Source organism: Trichosurus vulpecula, chromosome 7 (assembly GCF_011100635.1).
Source record: "Trichosurus vulpecula isolate mTriVul1 chromosome 7, mTriVul1.pri, whole genome shotgun sequence".
Classification (NCBI taxonomy): Eukaryota; Metazoa; Chordata; class Mammalia; order Diprotodontia; family Phalangeridae; genus Trichosurus; species Trichosurus vulpecula.
In genome coordinates, this window is record NC_050579.1 from 21,336,035 (window position 1) to 21,356,062 (window position 20,028).

At 49.7% G+C, this 20,028-nt stretch overlaps 1 protein-coding gene across 3 annotated transcripts in view; it reads left to right on the plus strand.

The window, feature by feature from the left end:
• Nucleotides 1-20,028, plus strand: part of HIP1 (huntingtin interacting protein 1) — a 119,981-nt gene that overhangs the window by 80,010 nt on the left and 19,943 nt on the right. For 2 of the 3 annotated variants that reach the window (XM_036767053.1, XM_036767055.1), the window contains 11 exons: nt 1,148-1,224; nt 1,836-1,897; nt 6,741-6,881; nt 8,848-8,905; nt 12,515-12,590; nt 12,715-12,858; nt 13,156-13,259; nt 13,876-13,948; nt 14,610-14,793; nt 15,681-15,769; nt 16,584-16,700. In XM_036767053.1, the coding sequence (XP_036622948.1) occupies nt 1,148-1,224; nt 1,836-1,897; nt 6,741-6,881; nt 8,848-8,905; nt 12,515-12,590; nt 12,715-12,858; nt 13,156-13,259; nt 13,876-13,948; nt 14,610-14,793; nt 15,681-15,769; nt 16,584-16,700 (1,125 nt within the window). The remainder of the gene's footprint in view (nt 1-1,147; nt 1,225-1,835; nt 1,898-6,740; nt 6,882-8,847; nt 8,906-12,514; nt 12,591-12,714; nt 12,859-13,155; nt 13,260-13,875; nt 13,949-14,609; nt 14,794-15,680; nt 15,770-16,583; nt 16,701-20,028) is intronic. The other variant, XM_036767054.1, reaches the window with a different exon arrangement.

The window sequence follows — 20,028 nt, forward strand, 5'->3', positions numbered from 1 at the left end:
TAGGATCATTTTGAAAATGATTTTACCAAGAGTCCTTCCACTCTTTGGGGAGGAGTGTGGGGCTGGACCTGTGACCCCATTGACATAAAGAGCTCCCTTTGCAGAAACACTCCCTGCGGGTGTAGACCAGTGACTGCTGCCTGGGGCCTACAAGTGTAAACCTCCTGGCCAGCCTGGGGTCAGCCAGGCAGGACATGCCAGGGGCAGACCTTCCTGACTCGAAGGCTGTCCCTCTACCCACTGGATCATACTGCCTTTCTCCCCTCCAAAACCACCCAGCCACATTAAGGAAAGCCCTGCTGCGGGTAGCACTGGACTGGATGATGAGTCATCCAAAAATGATTTCTCAGGGTTAGGAAGTGTGGCGCAGGATTTTTCCCACAGCTTTCCTGATTAAGTTTTGGTAGATTAACATGAAAATGAGCTCTCCATCTCTGAAGCCCAGCTCCCCTAATCAGGAGGGGGATAGGGAATGCCAGCCTAAGATGGGAATTTGCAATGCACAATCGCCCTAATAATTGCTGGTGTTTATAGAGTGCTCTAAGGCTTACAAATATTATCTCATTTGATCCTCACGAGGATCCTGAGAGGGACATGTGACTATGATCCCTGTTTTGCAGATGAAGAAACTGAGGCAGAAGGGGTGAATTGACTTGCCCTGGGTCACATAGCTAGGAAGTTTCTGAGGCACGATTAGAATTCAGGTCTTCCTGACTCCAAATCCACCTTACCACCAGGCTGCCTTGATCAGCTGCTTTGGGTACCCACAATCCTCCACTCTCCTCCATCAGTACAGACATGGGGGCGTTGAACATATTCAAAGCTTCGTCTTATGGCTTCACTTTGTCACATGGTTTCATGGCATTTGGAAGAGCCAAATGAACTGGGGAGCAGCCTTCTTGTGGGTCTGGACAATGGAGAAGAGAATTTACTTCTGATAATAGAAATGGCTATTCTCCTTGGTGAATGTATCCACAGAAAGGGTCTCCGTGTGTGGGCACCCAGACCTTGAGAAAGGGGAGAGGGCATCATGATAGGGGCCGGCAGACTTGACACTCTACTGCCCCAGCCTCATGTTGACCTAACTGAGCTCCCCCAAAGGAAAGGATGCTGATCCGCTGCTGTGCTCCGGCTTCTTCCCTTCCAGAACCCCCGATTCCCAGGCAACCTCCAGATGAGTGACCGACAGCTGGATGAGGCAGGAGAGAGCGATGTCAACAACTTGTAAGTAGCTCTCCCATCTCCTCCTGATACGGGCTGGCCATGTGCTTGTGAATGCCTGCTCTGCCTGGGATCCTGATGGGGAGAGAGAGAGGGCAGCAAGGGATGTGGCTTTAGGACTGGCCTTTACAGATGGAAGGGTGCCTGTGGGGTCACACTCGCTGGGCTGCCACCTGCCATCTCCCTCTGCCATGCTTCCTTCCCAGCTTGTGCTTTGATCTCTTCACCCTCGGCATGGTCCTTACCCCTTTTTTCAGATCTCACTGTAAAGTCTAAGAGGGCAGGTGCCTCTGTTGTAAGGGGACAGGCACACACTGGGAATGGGGGGAGCAGGGATGGGGAACCTGTGGCCTCAAGGCCACATGTGACCTTCTAGGTCCTTGGTGCAGCTTTTTGACTGAGTCCAAGTTTTACCCAACAAATCCTTTTATTAAGGGGGTTTGTTCCGGGAAGTTTGAATCCAGTCAAAGGGCCACACCTGAGGACCTAGAAAGTTACATGTGGCCTCAAGGCCGCAGGTTCCCCGCTCCTGGGGTAGGGGAAGGCAAGAAAAGACCATTTTTTGGGGCTACAACCAGAGGTACAACCAGCCCCCTCTTTTCTCTCTGGTCCAGTTTCCAGCTGACAGTTGAGATGTTCGACTATTTGGAGTGTGAGCTGAACCTCTTCCAAACTGGTGAGTCTTTTTCCCTTCCATTCGGCACAAGCTTCAGGGGGAATGCCCAGCTCCTGGGTCTGTGCCCTGCCCCCACCAGCTCCAGTAAGGCTCCAGAGGAAGAGCATCCATACCCATCATCTCTTTTCTCTGAAACCCCGTAGCAGACATAGACGCCATGGACTTGGCCAATTTTCAAGGCCCAGTGAATGATAACTTGGCACCAGGATACCCCAATGGTCCTGTCTGAGCAGAAAGACCACACTCACCCTGCTTCTTTTCAAAAAATACCTGTCACATGTTCTGTGTCTCCTGGTAACCCTTCCACTCTGAAAACATTGGGTCTTGTATGGCCGTGACCAGACTCAGCAGCCCCCATGGCACAGTCCTTTGTATCACTGTGAACACAGCAAGTGTATCCCCGCTTCTAGTTCCCCTCTTCCATTGGAATGTAAACTCCTTGAGGGTAGAGACTGTCTTACTTGTTTGTATTTAAATCCCTGGTGCTTAGCCCAGCGCCTGGCAGAGTCTTTAATAAATGCTCAATCTATCAAGTTGTTGGCATTCAGGTCACAGATCACAAGTCAGATGATAAGCATTTGGTAATCACTTCATGACAGGTGCTGCACTAAACACTAAAGCAAAAGGGAAGAGTTCCTGCCCTCCAGAAGCTTACAGTCTAACTCAGGAAACAACATGTACATGAATGGCTGCATACGATATGTACAAGGGAGATACAACCAAATTGGTCAGCTCACATTTATTCCATGCCAGGGACTGTGCAGGCATACAGAGACACAAAGGAAACAGTCACTGTCCTCACAGGGTTTCCAGTCATTGGGGAAGGGGTGGGAAAACAATGCTGTGGCTCCTTTGATGCCAGAGTCAGTGTGACTCCTGAAAGGCACCAAGGCCTCTCTCCTCCAGCTGAATACTGTGGTCACACTCCATGGGGACCTTCCTGTGGGAGCTGGGAGTGGGTCAGGATCTTCTCTTGCCTGTCAGCACTTCCCCATCTTGCCCTAGGAAGGAAGCGGCAGCTTCCTCCACTTTTTCTCCCCTTCCCTCGAGGAATGACAGAAGGAGAACTTTCTTATAATCAGACATCTTTCACAATGGAATGAGCCGCTTTTGTGAAGGGTAGGGATCCCTGCCCCTGGAGCACTTGAGTGGAGGCTGGATGATCACCTGCCAGGAGAACCCAAGAGGGGATTCTTGTATTGGGTGAGGGACTGAATCACCTCTCAGATCCTTTGTAATCTACTCAATCAATCAACAGGCATTTATTAAGTCCCTGCTGTGTGTCAGGCACTGTGCTGGCCCCAGAGACCCAAAGGGGAAAATTAAACAGCTCCTACCCTCAAGGACTTCACCTTGAGAGGGAGAAAGGGGAAAAGCAGTATGCACATATGTATGGATAGAAAAAATAAGGACAAGGTAATTTGGGGGGGCCCCAAGTGGCTGGAGGGATCAGGAGAAGCTCGAAATAGAAGAAGGTACTTGAGCTGAGCTTTGAAGGAAAGGCAGGGGTAGGGAGGGAGAGTGTTCCAGGCATGAAATGCACTAAGTCCAGTAGCTCCCCCTGACCTTTACACCTCCCTCTGACCTAGAAGGTAGCAAAATCTTCCTAAAACCTTGGCCTGTCACTTCAGTGCAGGATGTGAGAGAAAAACACCAGCCATCAGATGCCTGGAGGACAAATTAAAAAGGAACTCAGTCAGCTCAACTTTATTTAGCAGTATCCTGTGAAAATGTCAGAGAAGTTCATTTGGAATAGGAAGTACTATTTCCAGCTGTTCTGGATTTCAGATCTGGGTCAAAGCTTAAGGTTCCCAATGTCAGAGAGTGGAGGGTCCACACATGAGAAAGACATGGCATCCATTAAGAAGGAAATCTACGAGTACTCACATTCAGTACAATGACCTCTACTAAGGGATTGCCCAACTCATTGCATTTACGTTTCAAACTTCATTTACATTTTGCTTTGGAGTATGATTTTGTACTTATATTGCACATGGGTGTGTTTTATGTTCTGGGAATTTACTTGTGACCAAATAGTGAATGTGAACAACTCAGGAAAAGTTACTAGACTCCTGCTGAATGAGGAAATGAGTGTGCATTTATTAAGCACTTACCATGTACCAGGCTCTGTGCTAAGCACTGGGAATATACATTTTTAGAAAAAGACGTTGTCCCTACCCTCGAGGAGTTTCCATTCTAATAGGAGAAAACACCACATACAGGGGATATAGAAAGTGGAAGGAGAAAGTATACTCCTGGCAGCAGGAAGCTGATAAGATGGCCAGAGTGGGATGAAGCAAAGTCTGGTGTCTAGGACTAGTCAGAGGATAGGTTGGGCTAGCTTGCATACACTTAGCCAGTACTTAAATGGGTTGGACCTTAGGGCAGGAGCTCTAAAGATAAATAGATTAACTTTCCTGCACTGGGGCTGGGGGCCTGGATCTGAATGTTGCAAGGATGGAAGTCTAGGTCTCAGGTCTAGTGTAGAGGGTGCCAATCCAGGTGGAAGGAGCAGGTCAGAGGTGGCAGACAGATGGTGAGATGGCCTGGATGGACAGCCGAATGCCAGACATTGGACTACAGATCCCAGTGTCTGGAGCCAGCCAGGAGGTAAAGTGGGCACATGCTAAACCAAGCAGATCTTCCATCTTTGTCTAAACTGCCTGCCACATTCAGAGTACATCAATGAAATGTTCCCAGTTAAGAGGCCTCCTCTTCCCAGCTCCTGCTGGTCTCTCAGTACCTGGGGGAGTAGGAGCATCCAGAGACAGTGCTGCTTGGAGTCACCAGCCTTGCCTGGCATCCTTCTCGTTTCTACTGTCAGAATGCCCAGCTACACCTTTCCTGGGATGTCACTGATTGGCAGTCAAGAGAGGCCTCCCATCTTGTGAATGCCCCTACCATGGACCCTGAAGGATTCTCTTCTAGCTCTTTAGGCTCAAACATCTCAACCTGGTTTTCAAGGTTTAAGAGCCTACGTAGCCCAAAAGATTCTTGAGAACAGAGTACAACTTTTTTCCTGGGCTGTCCATTAGCTGTCACCTGATCCTGCTTAAGCCAGTCACACTTAGCCTCCCAGGGAATCTAGGCTGTGATCCTTTCCCCCTCGTCAGCCTAACTGCTGGGCCTCAGGAAGGCTTTCTGTAAAGTGCCTTGTCCATCCAGGTTTCTATTGAGTGTGTCTTTGAATCAGTCAATCAACAAGTGCCCATTGAATGGCCATGGTGGCCCTATGATGGTATAAGGGCAAATAGCACAAGGCACTACTGAAGGCCACAGTCTTTTTTCTCCAAGAACTTACAGCCTAGTTGGGAATATGAGAAATAAACATGAAAAAAATCAACCCGCATCCTGGTCTGATGCCTCACCATGGCAGGGTGGTGGCCTTGGCTTCTTCAAGGCTGTGCTAGGCCCTCTGCCCTGCTCCAAAGGCTTTGGATCTGGAGCCAGAGGTAGAATGTGCCTTTGGGACCAGCCTGGCTAAGCAAAGAAAGGCTCATCTCATCTCTGTTGCCTGATTAGCATGGCTATTCTTCACAACAGTACAGCTCACAAGCCTTCCGTGCTTTCTGGTCCCATGAGATTTTCCCCTGTTTTCCCATACATCCTCTGCCCAACATGCCAGAAGCCTTCTTTTCTACAGAAGGGGCTCTTAACCTGGGTTCTGTGGACCAACTCCCAAGGCTCCATGTATAAGATGTCAAGAGGTTTGTGAACTTGAATAGGAAAAAATTGTATCTTTACTACTACACTAACCTCTTACTGAAATTTACCAATTCTTCAATTATGAATTTAGAAAAAACAACCACCTGATTCTGAGGAGTCCATAGGCTTCATCAAAGGGGTCTGCTGCCCAAGGGGTCCAGGACACACACCTCTTCTAAATCGTTTGATATTGCACATGATTAACTCTTTGGCAAATCTTTGCTAACAACAAGCAAAGATAAAAATTAAAATGAGATAACATAGCTTACAATTAAAAGAACCCCAGCCCGACGTATTCAGTAAGCTATTTATGCCCCAGATAGGAAAAAGATAAAAGAAGAGAGACTGACACCACTATTTCTTAGGGTAATTTAACCATAGAAATGAGAAATCCAAAAGAGCCAACTCAGCCACCAAAATGTCTTTGCCAAGTAGAAAGATATGGCAGGTAGTAGAAATGGAAAGAAACATGGCTGAGAAAGACAAAGCGGGGAAAAAAGGAAAAAAATTGGAGGGTCCTCGGAGGAAGAAGCAGGTTTATGGTGGAAGATGGGAATTAAAATGGGACAGGTCCCAGATCTTAAAAGAGGCTGTGACCTTCATTGGATACTAATTAAGGTTGTTTTTTGCACTTATTGGTCTTAATTGCATTTCAGCATTTTATTAGATTAGAAAATGTAAGTTCCTGGGGGGCAGCGACTATTATGTTTTTGTCTCTGGGTCTCCAACACCTAGCACCATGTTTAGCACACAGTGGGTGCTTAACAGATGCTTGCTAACTGATTGACTAACAGTATGGAGCGCTGGGCCAGGGAGATAGAGCAGGTTCTGGCTCCAGACTACGGTGCTGGAATCTAAAAAAGTTGGGGGTCTCAGATGATGGTTTCATTTACTGTGTCTCCCCATCAGATGGGGACTTCTCTGAAGGCAGGAGACATCTCTCTCCCAATACCCCCCCACACTCTTAAGAGGAAGGACCGTGTTTCTCTCCTCTCCCTGTGTATTTGCTCCCAGTGGCCGTTGGTGACACATCCTGTATGCAGGGTCAGGAAGACTTGGGTCCTGCTGGCTCGCTGCCCTGAGGACTGTCTCCTCTGCCCTCTCTGCCTCACCCATCACTTCTTGCCTTCTTTTCTAGTGTTCAGCTCCTTGGATATGTCACGCTCGGTGTCGGTGACAACAGCGGGGCAGTGCCGCCTGGCCCCCCTCATCCAGGTCATTCTGGACTGCAGCCACCTGTATGATTACACCGTCAAGCTCCTCTTCAAACTGCACTCCTGTGAGTTCCACCAGCCCAGGCCCAACCCTTGCTTGGCATCCTCATTCCTCTTTTTAGGTCAGCGTTGCCCAGAAGGAGGCCCACCACCCTCTCCCTTTGCTGCCATGTCAGGGGGCTCCCTTGTTTCCCTCTCCCTTAAAGAGCATCTCTAGACATCAGTCCAAGCCACCCCATTAGTGTACCCTTGGTCACCTCAAGGTTACCAGAACCTAGAGCTTCGAGGGTGAGGCCTATTGGAGAGACTCCAAAGCCCAAGAAGGCCTTGGAGATTCTGGAGCAGGTCAGGGAGACCTTCTCTGGAATAGCATCCCACTCAGGACATAAGTACAAGGCAGTAACATGTTAGACATCATGGTGTCCAACAGTCTTTTAGGGTGAGGCGTGACTTTCCCCTAGGGAAAGTCTTACCTTCTAGCCTCACATCATCATCGGGACCAGGAAGCCCTACTACATGCTTTGATTCCCTTGTATTAGGGACAGGGCATGACCTCAGACCATCACTTTCATAAACATCTCTCCTGCCAAGGGGTAACAGAATGGAAACAACAAGCCAGGATCTAAATGGGCAGGAAGTATTAAGCCACAAACACACCAAGGGTATATTTTAGGAGTGAAAAGAAAGTGTCAGCACAAAATTCTGCTTGAGGTCAGAGAGGGTCAAAGTGGTCACAAATGAGGATGAAGGAGGGGGAAGCAGCCCCTCTCTGTCAATCCCAGAAGGCTCCACAGAAGAGATGGACTTTCAGCTGCTCGTGATAGGAGTGGGATTAGGTGAAGTGGAGCACTCTGGGCATGTGGCTGTGACCTGGAAGAGAACGGAGCATAAACTGAGCTGACAAAGGAGACTGTCTATGGGGATGCCCAAGACAATCGGTCCTGGGCCATGGGAGGAAAAGAGAAAGGACAGGGGCTCAGCATCTTTCCATAGCTTCACCCAGATAATTCAGCAGCCTCTGTCCTGTGCCTGGGACACTAAATAGGCCTGGCTTATCCCATGATTAATGTATTTCTATTTGTGGGATGATGGTAGTAATGAATTGTTTTTGTTCAAAAGCCCTCCTGGGCTGCAGGCCACATCTGAAATATTTAAAACCACAGAATTGTGAGTCCTCAAAGTGACCCTAGAGATAATTAGCTCAACCCTGTAATTTTGTAGACGAGGGTGTGGAGGCCAAGAATGTTGAATGACAGATGTAGGGGCAGAAGCAGGAGGGACCAGAACCTGGGTTTTCTGCCTCCAGCCCCAGGGCACCCCCATTATCCTCACTGGGGGCCCACAGCTCGGAGGCATGTCTTAGTCCTCTTGGTTTCTGCTGAGACCTTCCTGAAAACCTTTCCTTATTGGGGCATTAGAGGGATGTGAAGCCTGTGCCAGATGTTCCACCCCCTCTTCTGGCCACACCCAGTCTGGGTACCACTGCACCTAGCTCAGGATGAAGAGCAGCATGGGAAAGGGAGGGGCCCTGGATTTAGAATCCAAGGATCTGATCCCAATTCTGCCACTTATTTAGATGACTTCACACAGGCCTGTCACCAACCCAGGACAGTCTCCTCTCCTAAAAAATGAGGAGGTTGGGCTGGGCATCTTGGAAAGGCCCTCTTCAGGTGCTGAATGCCACAATTTACCCCAAATGGGGCTGGGCTTGGGAGGCTTCTAGGACAATCAGGCCCCTCAAGCTCTGATGTCCTTCAGTCTTCCTACTGCCTCTGACCCCTAAGGCGTACACTGCAAGGCTTGTGTGGTCACTGCTCCTGCCTAGTCTAGGGCTCCTTAATTACTGAGCTGGACTTGGGAGGTGCCAGGGCTGCCCCATGGCACAAGATCCCAGAGGTTCCCTACTTACAGCAATGGCCCTGGAAACCACTCTGTAGAAAACAAGAATGATCGTCCCTTCCCACAGCTTGCTCTTGTTCCTTCTCTCTGTCCTTCTCTTCTCTCAGCCTTTTTCTTCCTGATCTCCCCCAGGTCTTCCTGCTGACACCCTTCAGGGCCACCGGGACCGCTTCATGGAGCAGTTCAAGAAGTAAGTGCCTTCGGGCTTCTGGCCTCGTGAGGCCTTCCCACCAGGTGTGGATGGGGTCTGTGCTGTGAGTGCATTTTACAGGGGAAAAGTCAAGAAAAGAAACTTGTGAAATCTTTGTGGGGAGCCGCCTCGAAGTAGGGAAACAGTCACAAAACAGTCATGCCCCTTGCCTCAGTCATCACGCTGGTAGAAATACACTTGGAAAGGGGTTTGTTTTTAAAAAGCTTTCTTTCTCACATACAGGTGGGAAGGTGTGATGAGGGTGAAGGCCCACAGCCAGGTGATGGATGCTCTGAGGGAGGCGGGGTGCCACAATAGAGAAAGTACTTCCTGCCAGTCAGAGGAGCTGGGTTCTAAGCTCTGAGGCCTAGGGCAAATCACTTTAACATTCCGGAGACTCCTCATCCAAAAAATAAAGGCTTTGCACCAGATGGCCTCAGGGGTTCTTTCCATCGCCAGATCTGTGATCACGTGATTTCTTCAAAGGTTTTCATAGTAGCATTATTTACAATTGCAAAAAATTAGAAGCAACCTAACGTGCAATACAATATTCTTCCCACCTTGTGACTTTCCCCGATGTGGTTTCAATTATGTCTCGGGTTGGCCCAAAAAATTAAATGGGAATTTTGGGGGAGTTTTGCGGAAGCTACAAATACCACCCAAAGGCCAGCAGATGACACAGAAAAAGTTTAGGAATTCAGAAATGCATGATATATGGATAGTGTTATGTAATATCAACACAGTTTATCTTTTAATTCTATAGTAATTCAGACTTCTTCTCTGGTACCAAGGGAGGGCCAAAAACTTTTATGCAGATTTTCCACATCTCAGGGGTGCTGCACCCCTAATCCCTGCAATGTGGGAGGGATAACTGTAGTGTTCAGTCAACCTATTAACAAGCATCTTATTAGGCACCTGTTGGATGCCAGACATCGGAGATTCAAAGACAAAAATGGACTGGCCCCTGCCCCCAAGGAACTTATGTTCTGCAATGTAATCAAATGCTAGGATCCAATTTAGACTGGACGAGTGTAAGGACCATAAAGAAATCTGGGGAAACCTTGATGAAATGATGGGAAGGACAAAACAGAGGCAGGAGAACACAGTACCCACTAACCATGACCATAGAAGAGGAAAAGGGAAGGAGGGCGAGTGGAGAAAGAAACCTGAAAAGCCTTGGAGGAAGGGAGGAAAGTTAGCCGTGGTTTAGGCATTGAAATGAACTCATTTAAATGTAAATAGTCACTAAAGCAAGTTTAGTTAGCTGACTTGTTGCTTAATGTTAATCTCTTCTTTTAAAACTTGGGGGAAGTATCCAGAATGTGTCAGGAGGCACCGAGAGCCTGGGCTGAGAGTGCTGTCACCTCTCCTCTGATCAGACCTAAAAGGGGTCACAGGAGGTTGGATGCTGCTCATTTATTAAGTGACTCGTCTGCCCCCTGAAGCTGTTTGACTGATGAGAGAGAGAAGGGCTGGTTGGCTTGGGGGTTCGAGAGAGCCTCCCACGGAGAGGGCAAGTTGGGGGCAAGGGTGCTTAGGATAAGGCTAAGTGGCTGGAGAAAGAACTATGCCGAAGGATACTAACAGGATGCTCCAGACAAGGGGAGGGAATTAGACTGAGGCATCAAAGGAGACCAGGCAGCAGCTAAGTAGCACAGTGAATAAAGTGCAGGCCTGGAGTCAGGAGACTGAGTTCATATCCAGCCTCAGACCCTGGGCAAGTCACTTCACCCTGTTTGCCTCAGTTTCCTCATCTGTAAAATGAGCTGGAGAAGGAAATGGCAAACCTCTCCAGTATCTCTGCCAAGAAAACCCCACGAGGGTCATGGAGAGTCAGAGATGACTGAACAGGAACAATAAAATCAAAGGAGATGAAGGGGATCAGAAGAATCAGTACTCTGCTGAGTATCGATCAGCACCCACGGGTCTCTCCCATTAGACACCTGTAATCCCTAAAGGAGGGAGATGCTGGTTGTGCAGAAGTCTGGTCTGAATAGTGAGACTCCCTAAGTAAGTGGAGCAAAGCAGCACTTTATAATCTTGGGGAAACACTCAAAGGATCAGTGGAGAATAGATATTTGGGAGGTTAATGAATCTTTAGGGCCCTTCACAGAACTGATGGAGGCATTCAATACTCCTCCGGAGTATTCAGAGAAAAGTAAAAACGCACCAGATAGGAGCTGATTATCACGTTTGCCCAAGCAAGGAGAGTAAACCTTCCATGGCTCACCCAGGCTTCCTTTCATTATGCTGTGGGGTAAGCAGAGGCCTGGGCGGTCATGTCAAGCTCTCTGGAAGCACAGCAGTGAGACGGGCCAAGAGTCCTGCCCTCACACTCCAGCTCGCTCACTCAATGCGATGGTTCTCAGCCCCATCATCCCCATCCTCAAGATGAGCCAACAGAGTCCTTGCAGACCCAGGGCTGGGTTTCTCTGGGAGTGAACAGAGGACAAGCTCAGGGTTAAGTCGACCTCCTGGTATGCCTGTTCAGTTTGAACAGCCCTGTAAATGGCCTATTTAAGTCAGACCTTACTGACTTATTAAATCCTAAGAATCCAGCCCTGAGGCAGTCTTCCTTGAATGTTAAATACTAGTAGCTTATGAGGTTGGAAGAGCCCACTGCTCTTGGCTCCATTTCCGAGGGGAGGGGACGCTTGAGTCCATCCAACTCCCCAGCATCTGAATGAGTCTTTCCAAATGAATGCTACCACCATCTCTCTTCCTCTGCCCCATTATTTGGCTGTTCAGTATGTCCTCCCTGCCCTTGAGAAGAAGGAAGATAGCATGGAAGCAGGTTTGATGCTTTTGGAGACAAAAAGAGAATTGATTGCAAAGGGACTGGTTAACAGAGCTGAACCAGAGAGGGTTCTGAGCTCCAAATGAGCAGGACAATGGAAGTCCTGAGCCCTGGATTTACCATTTTAAAAATCTCAGAGCATGTGGGTCCTAGGATCTGCCCTTTCCAAGCCATAAGAGTTTGGGTTCAAGGTAGAAGGTAGGCACGGGGAATGGAGAAGAGAGGTTTTTGTCTCCCTCATCTCAGTATCCTACCAAGATTAGGACATACACTAGGAGTATGGCTAGCCCCACTTAGGCTGTCTATAATACCTGTTAGTGGAGGGAGGCATAGCATTGTAAGTATTTCTTTCCCTAAGCAGCATCATACAACCAATTCTCCACTGTCTATTTGTGGTCTATAAACAGCAAATATTTCTTTAAGCCAGACTGTATTAGCACCAGCACCATAGATGCTTCCAGGCCCCTTCCCTATCATCAGCTAGTATGAGCTCGGGAAGTACAACCTTTTTTGAAAATTACCATAGGCCAGACGTAATTAAAAAGGTAAATCTGATGCAAAATAAAAGCCCCATATATTCCAGAGTCAAACAGAGGTAGGTTTTGGATTATCCATCGTTTGGGAATTCTTTGAGCCTCAGGAAACATACTTTGCTAGGGAACTGATTGTAATAACCCTTGCCCCCATTGGCATCATAATTGAATCCAAATGACATAGAGAGAGCCCCATCAGCAGCACCTCCCTTCAACATGGGGAGGGCTGACAGGGAAGCAGTCTTTCTGTTTGCTCACAGGGTGCTTTTCCCCTGCTAGGTTGAAAGATCTCTTCTACCGCTCCAGCAACCTGCAGTACTTCAAGCGGCTCATCCAGATCCCTCAGCTTCCCGAGGTGAGGCTGCCATTGGCCCTTAGACACATGAGATCCTGGGGCTCTCCCTCCTGAGGGCCTGCTGGGATGTGATGGGAGGGCACTAGAACAAGACAGGCCTTCAGTCCAAGTCTCCCCTCTTCAGAACCCACCCAACTTCTTGCGGGCCTCAGCACTGTCAGAACACATCAGCCCCGTGGTGGTCATCCCAGTGGAGGCTTCCTCCCCGGACAGTGAGCCCATCCTAGAGAAAGATGACCTCATGGAAATGGATGCCACTTCCCAGCAGGTGAGAACCTCCCAAAGAGAAAAGCAGACTTCTCATGCTTCAGAGCCAAGAGAGTAGGATGGGAAATAAGGGGAGGGGATCAAGGTAGCATCTAAGTGCTTTCTAACTCTGATGTCATTGACGTTCATGCCTTAGTTTACTACGGTATCTGGGTTCCCAAAGAGGAACTATTCAGGCGTCCACTGGATGAAGTAAAGGCCTATGTCTGAGCCCCACCCCTCCACCCCACGGTCTGTGGGATTTCCTTCATTTGTCCCCTGCCCCTAACTCCATGTTTCTGTTCTATCCCGGCAACAGCAGAATTTCTTTGACAACAAGTTTGACGATATCTTTGGCAGCTCATTTAGCAGCGATCCTTTCAACTTCAACAATCAGAATGGCATGAGGAGCAGAGAAAAGAAGTAAGTCCCAGGAAACATCCTCTGCCTGGGTGACCCTGTAAAAGCATGGCATTAGGGCTGTCTAGGGCTTCCTTAACCCAAGCTGTCCTCTCAGTCTCTTTAGAAGGAGCTAGAAAAGATAAAGGATGTGCTGACCTCCAGAATGCTTGCCCTTGCAGCTTCCTTGAGTCGAGTTGGAAAGGGCTTTGGTCATTATCTAGTCCAGTCTCTTCATTTTACTGCTTGGGAAACTGAGGCCCGGAAGGGACAAATGACTTAGGCAAAGGCCTGGGTCACTTATGGAATGAGCAGAGCTGGAATCCAGATGCAGGGCTCGTGAATTAAGATCTGTTACCCTTTCTACAATGCCTCCATGCTGGGGGAAGCCCACACATATAGCAAGTGTTAGAGCCAGGATTTGAACCCAGGTTTCTAACTCCAAATCAGGGCTCTTCTAACCCCAGGAGATCATCAAATGAGGCTGAAAATCCATGTGCCACATTACCTGCCTAAGGATTGGCACGGAGGGGCTTCCAAGCCCCCCAAAGTGCCACCTCCCATCAGTCCCCACCCATGTCCCACTTAAAGAAAGAAGGGGGGTCAGTAATGCAAAAGCAACCTCCCCCAATGTTCTCAGGGATACCTTGATTGATCATCTGTATCGGGAGATCAATGGACTGAAGAAGGAGCTGGAGAACATCAAGGCCGAGGTATGAGGGTAGTCCTTTGGGTCCCCTCCCCTTGGACCTCTGCACTTTCTGATTTCATGCTGGGAACCCTAGAGCTTCATTATGCTCTGACTGACTCTAATGAGTCAGATAACTTGTGTCTGTTGAAAGCCCCAGATGGATCTCGTCATATCCTGATAAGAGGGTCTCCTGACTGCACATTTCACCCATTGGTGAACAGTACTGCCCGAGGCAGCGAAGGCCATCCATGTGGGCCGTGGCTGAAAAGGTCAAGGGATGCTCTGCAGCCCCCCAGCCACTGGGAGCAGCCTTTGACTTCTGGCCATGGTTGCTGCTAGAAAACCCAAGGCTTTTAGATGCCCCACCTCACAGCCATAGAACCAGCCTTTCCTCTCCCATTCCTGGTCACCAGCCAGCATCAGAACTAGCATCCCCAGTGTTTCTTACACAATTCCTGCCTGCAGGCATGGCTCCTTAGCTCTCCAGATATCAGATGCTTTGGCAGGCTTAGCCGCCATACTGTCAGGGGCAGCTCCTTAGGAAGCTATCAGGCCTATCGATTTGATTAGTGCCAAGAACATCACCTGGTCCCTGGAGGGCTTGGGATCCCTCCTCACTTGCTGTCTCTGACACAGTGTAGAAGTAGGGGTCACCATTCTCATTACCTGATGTCTTCTCCCAGAAACACCTGGCATTCCTGCAGCTGAAGGGTCGGATCAGTGAGCTTGAGGCGGAGCTGGCCGAGCAGCAACACCTGCGGCAGCAGGCGGTCGATGAAAGTGAATTTCTCCGGGCTGAGCTGGATGAACTCAACAAGAAACGGGAGGACACGGAGAAAGCGCAGCGGAGCCTCACAGAGATCGAGAGTGAGAGAGCACTGGCCGGGCCAGGGAGGAGGACAGCTAGGCTGGGAAGAAGGAGTGTCAGGCAGGAAGGCTCTAGCTGGGGCCATTGGGATCTCTGTGTCAGTGTGAGTGTGGGGTAGGGCCAAGGAGGGAAGGAGGAGCAGAAGAAAAGAACGGTGGCCCAGAGCCCCAGGGCCAGGGAGGCAGCATCTAAACGTTGTGGGTAATAAGACAGACACAGCAAAGGGACGGTTTTTAAATGTCGTAGAAACAGAGTAGCATCCAGGGGGTGGAGTATAGCCTCAGAGTCAGGAGGACCTGGGTTTAAGTCTGACCCCTCTTGGCTGTGTGACCCTGGGCAAGTCACTGACCCTCTCAGGCCCTGGGCAGCTCTCTGAGACCAGAAATGGTAAATTACTTTGGTGGAGTTTCCTCATTCCCCATCCCCTACCCAAAATACAGACCCAAATAAGTTGGTATTAAAGGTGGACAGCACTTCCACCTCTTTGGAGGACAAGCCTCATCCACACAAGGCAAGAAGAGAATGATAGAAAGATGAAAACTCAATATATTTGTATTCAGAATGCATTTTCACAGGAGAAATCATAGTAGATTTGTAAAAAGAAAACTCAGTTGATTTTTTTGTCACCATTGATTATCATCCCTGGTCCTTCTGGTGTTCATAGAGTTCTCCTTGTACATACTGGCCATGTGCAGAGGGTCACACGGGCTGGGAGTGATCGGGCCTGGAGAACAGGAAGGCTTGTGGGCAGGGGGAGGGGGGAGAGCAGCCAGCACATGCATCAGAGAAGACAGTCTTTATGCCAGGGATCGCTGCTCCTTCCTCCTTCGGGAGGGCGAGGGTCCTGAGCTAGCACAGGTCCTCACCGTGGCCTTTGACCTTACAGAGAAAGCCCAGACAAATGAACAGCGTTACAGCAAACTGAAGGAGAAGTACACGGAGCTGGTTCAGAACCATGCTGACCTGCTGCGGAAGGTAGGTTGTCCAGCCCTGCTCTGGCCACAGCTGAGATGGTCTCAGCTCCAGGCGTGGCTCAGAAGGGGCTTCCAGCTGGGCAGTGACCCTTCCCTCCTGCCTCTGGGATTAGAGCCAACATGGCAAAAAACAGCAGCAGTAGCCCATCATATTCCATGGCGACAGGCTCCTGACTATAGGTAGTGTAGTACAATGGAAAGTGCACCGTGACTCAGGAGTCCGAGGACCTGGGTTCCCTTCTCTTGATACTTAGTAAGTGCATGATCTTGGTCAAATCACTGACCTCCCCTGGGCCTCAGTCTCCACATCTGTAAAACAAGGAAGTAGAGCCAGAAGCTTGGCTTCTAGGTCGCTTCGGCTCTAGCTCTGTGATGCTCTGGACCGCTTAACACCTGAATGGCCCAGACCATGTTTGAAGCCTTCTCCTGACTTGTTTCTGCCTACGAAGAGCACAGGAACAGATCAGGGCCTGCACTCCTCCCTCTGCGCCAAGACCCCTCAGAGGCCCAGCCCTCCAGCTCCCTCCCCTTCTCAGGCCTTCATTCCGTCTTAGACACCAAGCAGGCTCTGTTGGAGTGAGTTACATTTGCTTTCTTGATAATGGTTAGCTGGGTCTTTTAGGAATAAGGCATTTTGTGGGGGAGCCCTCATCCCCCAAGGCACTAGGGTGAACCCTGTACCTGGTTTCCTGCCCCAGGCCCCGTGACCAGGCTCTTCCCATGTTCCCAAGGGGAGAGGGCTTGAGGAGGGAGGGGGTGGAAAAGGTCCTGAAGGGTCAGCAAGCTGGGGGGGCGGGGTTCTTTCTCCTCCACAGAATGCCGAAGTAGCCAAACAGGTGACTGTAATGAGACAGGCCCAGGCCGACTTGCAGCGGGAGAAGAAAGAGCTGGAGGATACCTTCCATCGTACGAATGAGCAGGCCCAGCGCAAGGTGAGCCCCAAGGGCAGGGGGTCCAAGGAATGGGGCAGAACCTTCCTCAGGGTCTCCAAGGGTCCAGGTTCAGCTGCCCTGAATGTCCTGCAGGAGGCTTAAACTGAGCTTGTGCAAGACAGAGCTCATTCCATCTCTGCCCCTGTTCCAGCCTCCATCTATCCTCTGGCCCATGAGGATAAAATGCAGACTCTTAGCCTGACTCCCACTGACCCTCCCAGTGTTACTTCCCCTCACTACACCATGCTTGTGTCTCTACTTCAGTCAAACCAGACAGGGAGCTGTTCTCCCATCTCCCACTTCTTGGCTTTTGTACACAATGTCCCTTGTCTTCAATGTATTCCTACATCATTCAATCAGCAAATATTCATTAAGCGCCTACAGTGTGCTAGGCAAAGAAGCTTCTACTCCAACGGAGGAGACAAGTACATATAGAAACATAGATGGGATAAGTATCAAAAGAATAAATGCAATAAGTACAAGGTAATTGGAAGGCAGGGCACCAGCAGAGGGAGGATGGGAAAGGGCATCCCTTAGGTGTGCTGTGTGAGGCACACAGAGCAGGCCAGGCTGGCCAAGTGACAGCATCCTGGCAAGACCAGCAGAAGCCAGGCAGCAAAGGATTCTAAAAGCTAAACAGTGAGGTGCGCATTTTACCCTGAAGGTAATGAGGACCCACTGGAGTGGGGACAGAGTAGAGGCATGACATGGCCAGGTCTGGGCTGAGGACCCGAGGCACAGAGACCAATGAGGAGGCTGCTGCAGTCATCTAGGCTAGAGATGAAGAGGGCTTGGACCAAGTTGCGATCAGGGGGGAGCTGGAGGCAGGAGATGTGGAGGCAGGATTTGGCAGTGGATGAGTGAGAGTGAAGAGTGGAGGGTGGCATCGAGATCAGGAACCGAAGACACTGGTGGTGCCTTCAACTGAAATAGGAAACGGGGAGAGGGGCAGGTTTGGGGGGAAAGAGTGAGTTGGAGAGGTCTGGTGGGCACTTGGTGAGGAGGCACCAAAGTTCAGGGAGAACCTGAGACTGGGCAGATGGGCCCAAGTCATCCAAGCCCAGAACAGAGCCTCAGGGCCTTCCCAAAACGGGCACAGGACTGCAGGATGAGCCAGCAGAGGAAACAGAAGGAGCTTCAGAGGTCTAGGAGGAAAGCCCAGAGAGAAGGTGGAATGACCAAAGCCATGCCTTGTCACTGTGCCTTCGCCTCAGTTTTCCCTCACTCCTGGAGCACCCTCTCTCACCTCCGTGTCCTTCAAGATGCGACTCCAATTCTGCCATGCCCAGTTTTCCTGCCCTCCACTCCCACCCCAGCTAGTGCCTTCCCCTCTGAGATTGCCACCCATCTATTCTGTCTAGATCTTGTGGGTGCCTGGTTCCTTACAAGTTGTCTCTCCCGTTAGAATGTGGGCTCATTAAAGGCATGATCCATACATGATCTTTTTGTACCCCCAGCACTTACCTGGTGTGGAGTAAGCACTGACTGACAAATATAGCAGAAAGGGCAGGTGGGACGAGGCCTGCGAAAAGACCACCAAACTTGGCAGTGAAGAGAGAGCACATTCAGCAGGACAAGGGGGGTCAGAAGCCAAGTTCTAAAGGGCTAAGGAGTGAATGAGAGGAAAGAATGGGGAAGCAACAGGCACAAATAACTTTTTTCTAGGAGTCTGGCTGGGAAAGGATGAGAGATTTAAGATGATAGTTGGAGAAGATGGCAGGATCTGTTGAAGGTTTCATAAGGATGAGGAGACCTGGGCATGTTTGAAGACAGTATGGAAAGAGCCGATGGCGAGGGAGTGGGGGTGACTGAAGGGACAGTCTGCTGGAGAAGAAGGGAGGGCACCAGGGGCACATTTAGAGGGGTTGGCCTTGGCAAGGGGAAAATCCACCACATTACCAGACACTGGAAAAAGAAATAATGTGGAAAGTGTTGAAATGAAGACAAAAGGAGAAGGGAGCTTATGGCAGATGACTTCCATTTTCTCAACAATGCAAGAAGTGGGTCCCCAGCTGAGAGAGTGAGGAGAAGGGAAGGTGGGGAGGCTGAGGAGAGAAGAGAAGGTTTGAAATGGCGTTGGTGGGGATCCAGAAAGGGAATCCGTTAGGCAAGAAGAAAAGGATACCATGGTGCAGGGAGAGCCCGTTAGGGTTGGACAACTTGAATGGATAGTGTGCCCTCCAGAGCTCCAAGAAGCAGCGAGTGAGCAGAGCCAGAGAAGGCCAGGGGGATGTGATCCAAGACTAGGGTTTGGCAAAGGATGAGAGTGATGGTAAATGGAGGTCAGGGTTCAAGAGCTGATGCCAGCATGGAGTTGAACTGTTTAGCTGAGTTGTTAGGATGGGGAAGAGAGGAAAGTTCAGCTAGAACAGAGGAGATCACCTGAGAAAGGCCTGAGGGATACAGGAGCAGGAAGGAAGCCGTTTTTGATGAATGAAGTAGCATGCTTGCAGTGTGATCCAGAGAATGGCCCTGGGTTCTAAGGAGATTGAGAACCTGGGTGGTAAGGAGTTGGAGGGAGCCCCAACATGGCTACTGAAGTCCCCTAATAATGGCATTAATCACAGCAGGCAGTTATTCAGTACTTTGAGGTTTGGCTATGGAGCCCCTGAAGCAAAGGGAGTCTGGGAATGGCCATGGGGAGTGATGACTAAGCCCCCTCCCCCTCTCCCCTCCAGAGCCAGGGTGTTGTAGGGTGTGAGTGAATGGAAGCCAGGTCTCTGGAAGGACAGTTAGATGGAAGCAGAACAGCCCAGGATAAAGGGAAGTCAGCGCATTATGGGATGGGAATTCCAGAAGGCCCAATGGAAACGGTGGACTAGTGGCAGGGTGGGAGTAGGATTAGGAAGGGTAAGGAGGAGGGGAAAGGGAGGTAGGAGTTGGACTAGGTGATTCCTGGGTGGCCAGTGATCAAGTGATACAGGGTTAGGAAGAGAAACAGGTGGTAGGAGTTTGTCTGCCATAGGGGAATGGAGGATGGCAGATGAATGATAATATTCAGCATCTGAGGGTTGTTGCTGGAAAGATCATTGGGGCCTTGGGTGTGTGGAGGCAGGAAATGGAGGTTGTTGCAGCAGGATCTTCCCAGAATGGTGCATAAGTTCTTTCCTGATTCCATGCCCCACTTCCAGGGCCTAGCACAAAGCCTAGCTATGACATGTAAGTAATCAATAAATGTTTGTGGAAACGAATGGAGTCAGGAGACCCAAGGCAGGACTTTGGCACTGCACAACCCAAGAGACCTTGGTAAGTTAGAAAAGAGGCCTGTGGTTTGTGCTTTGGCCCTCATCTGAAGACATCATTCTAGGCCATTCAGATAATGCTCATC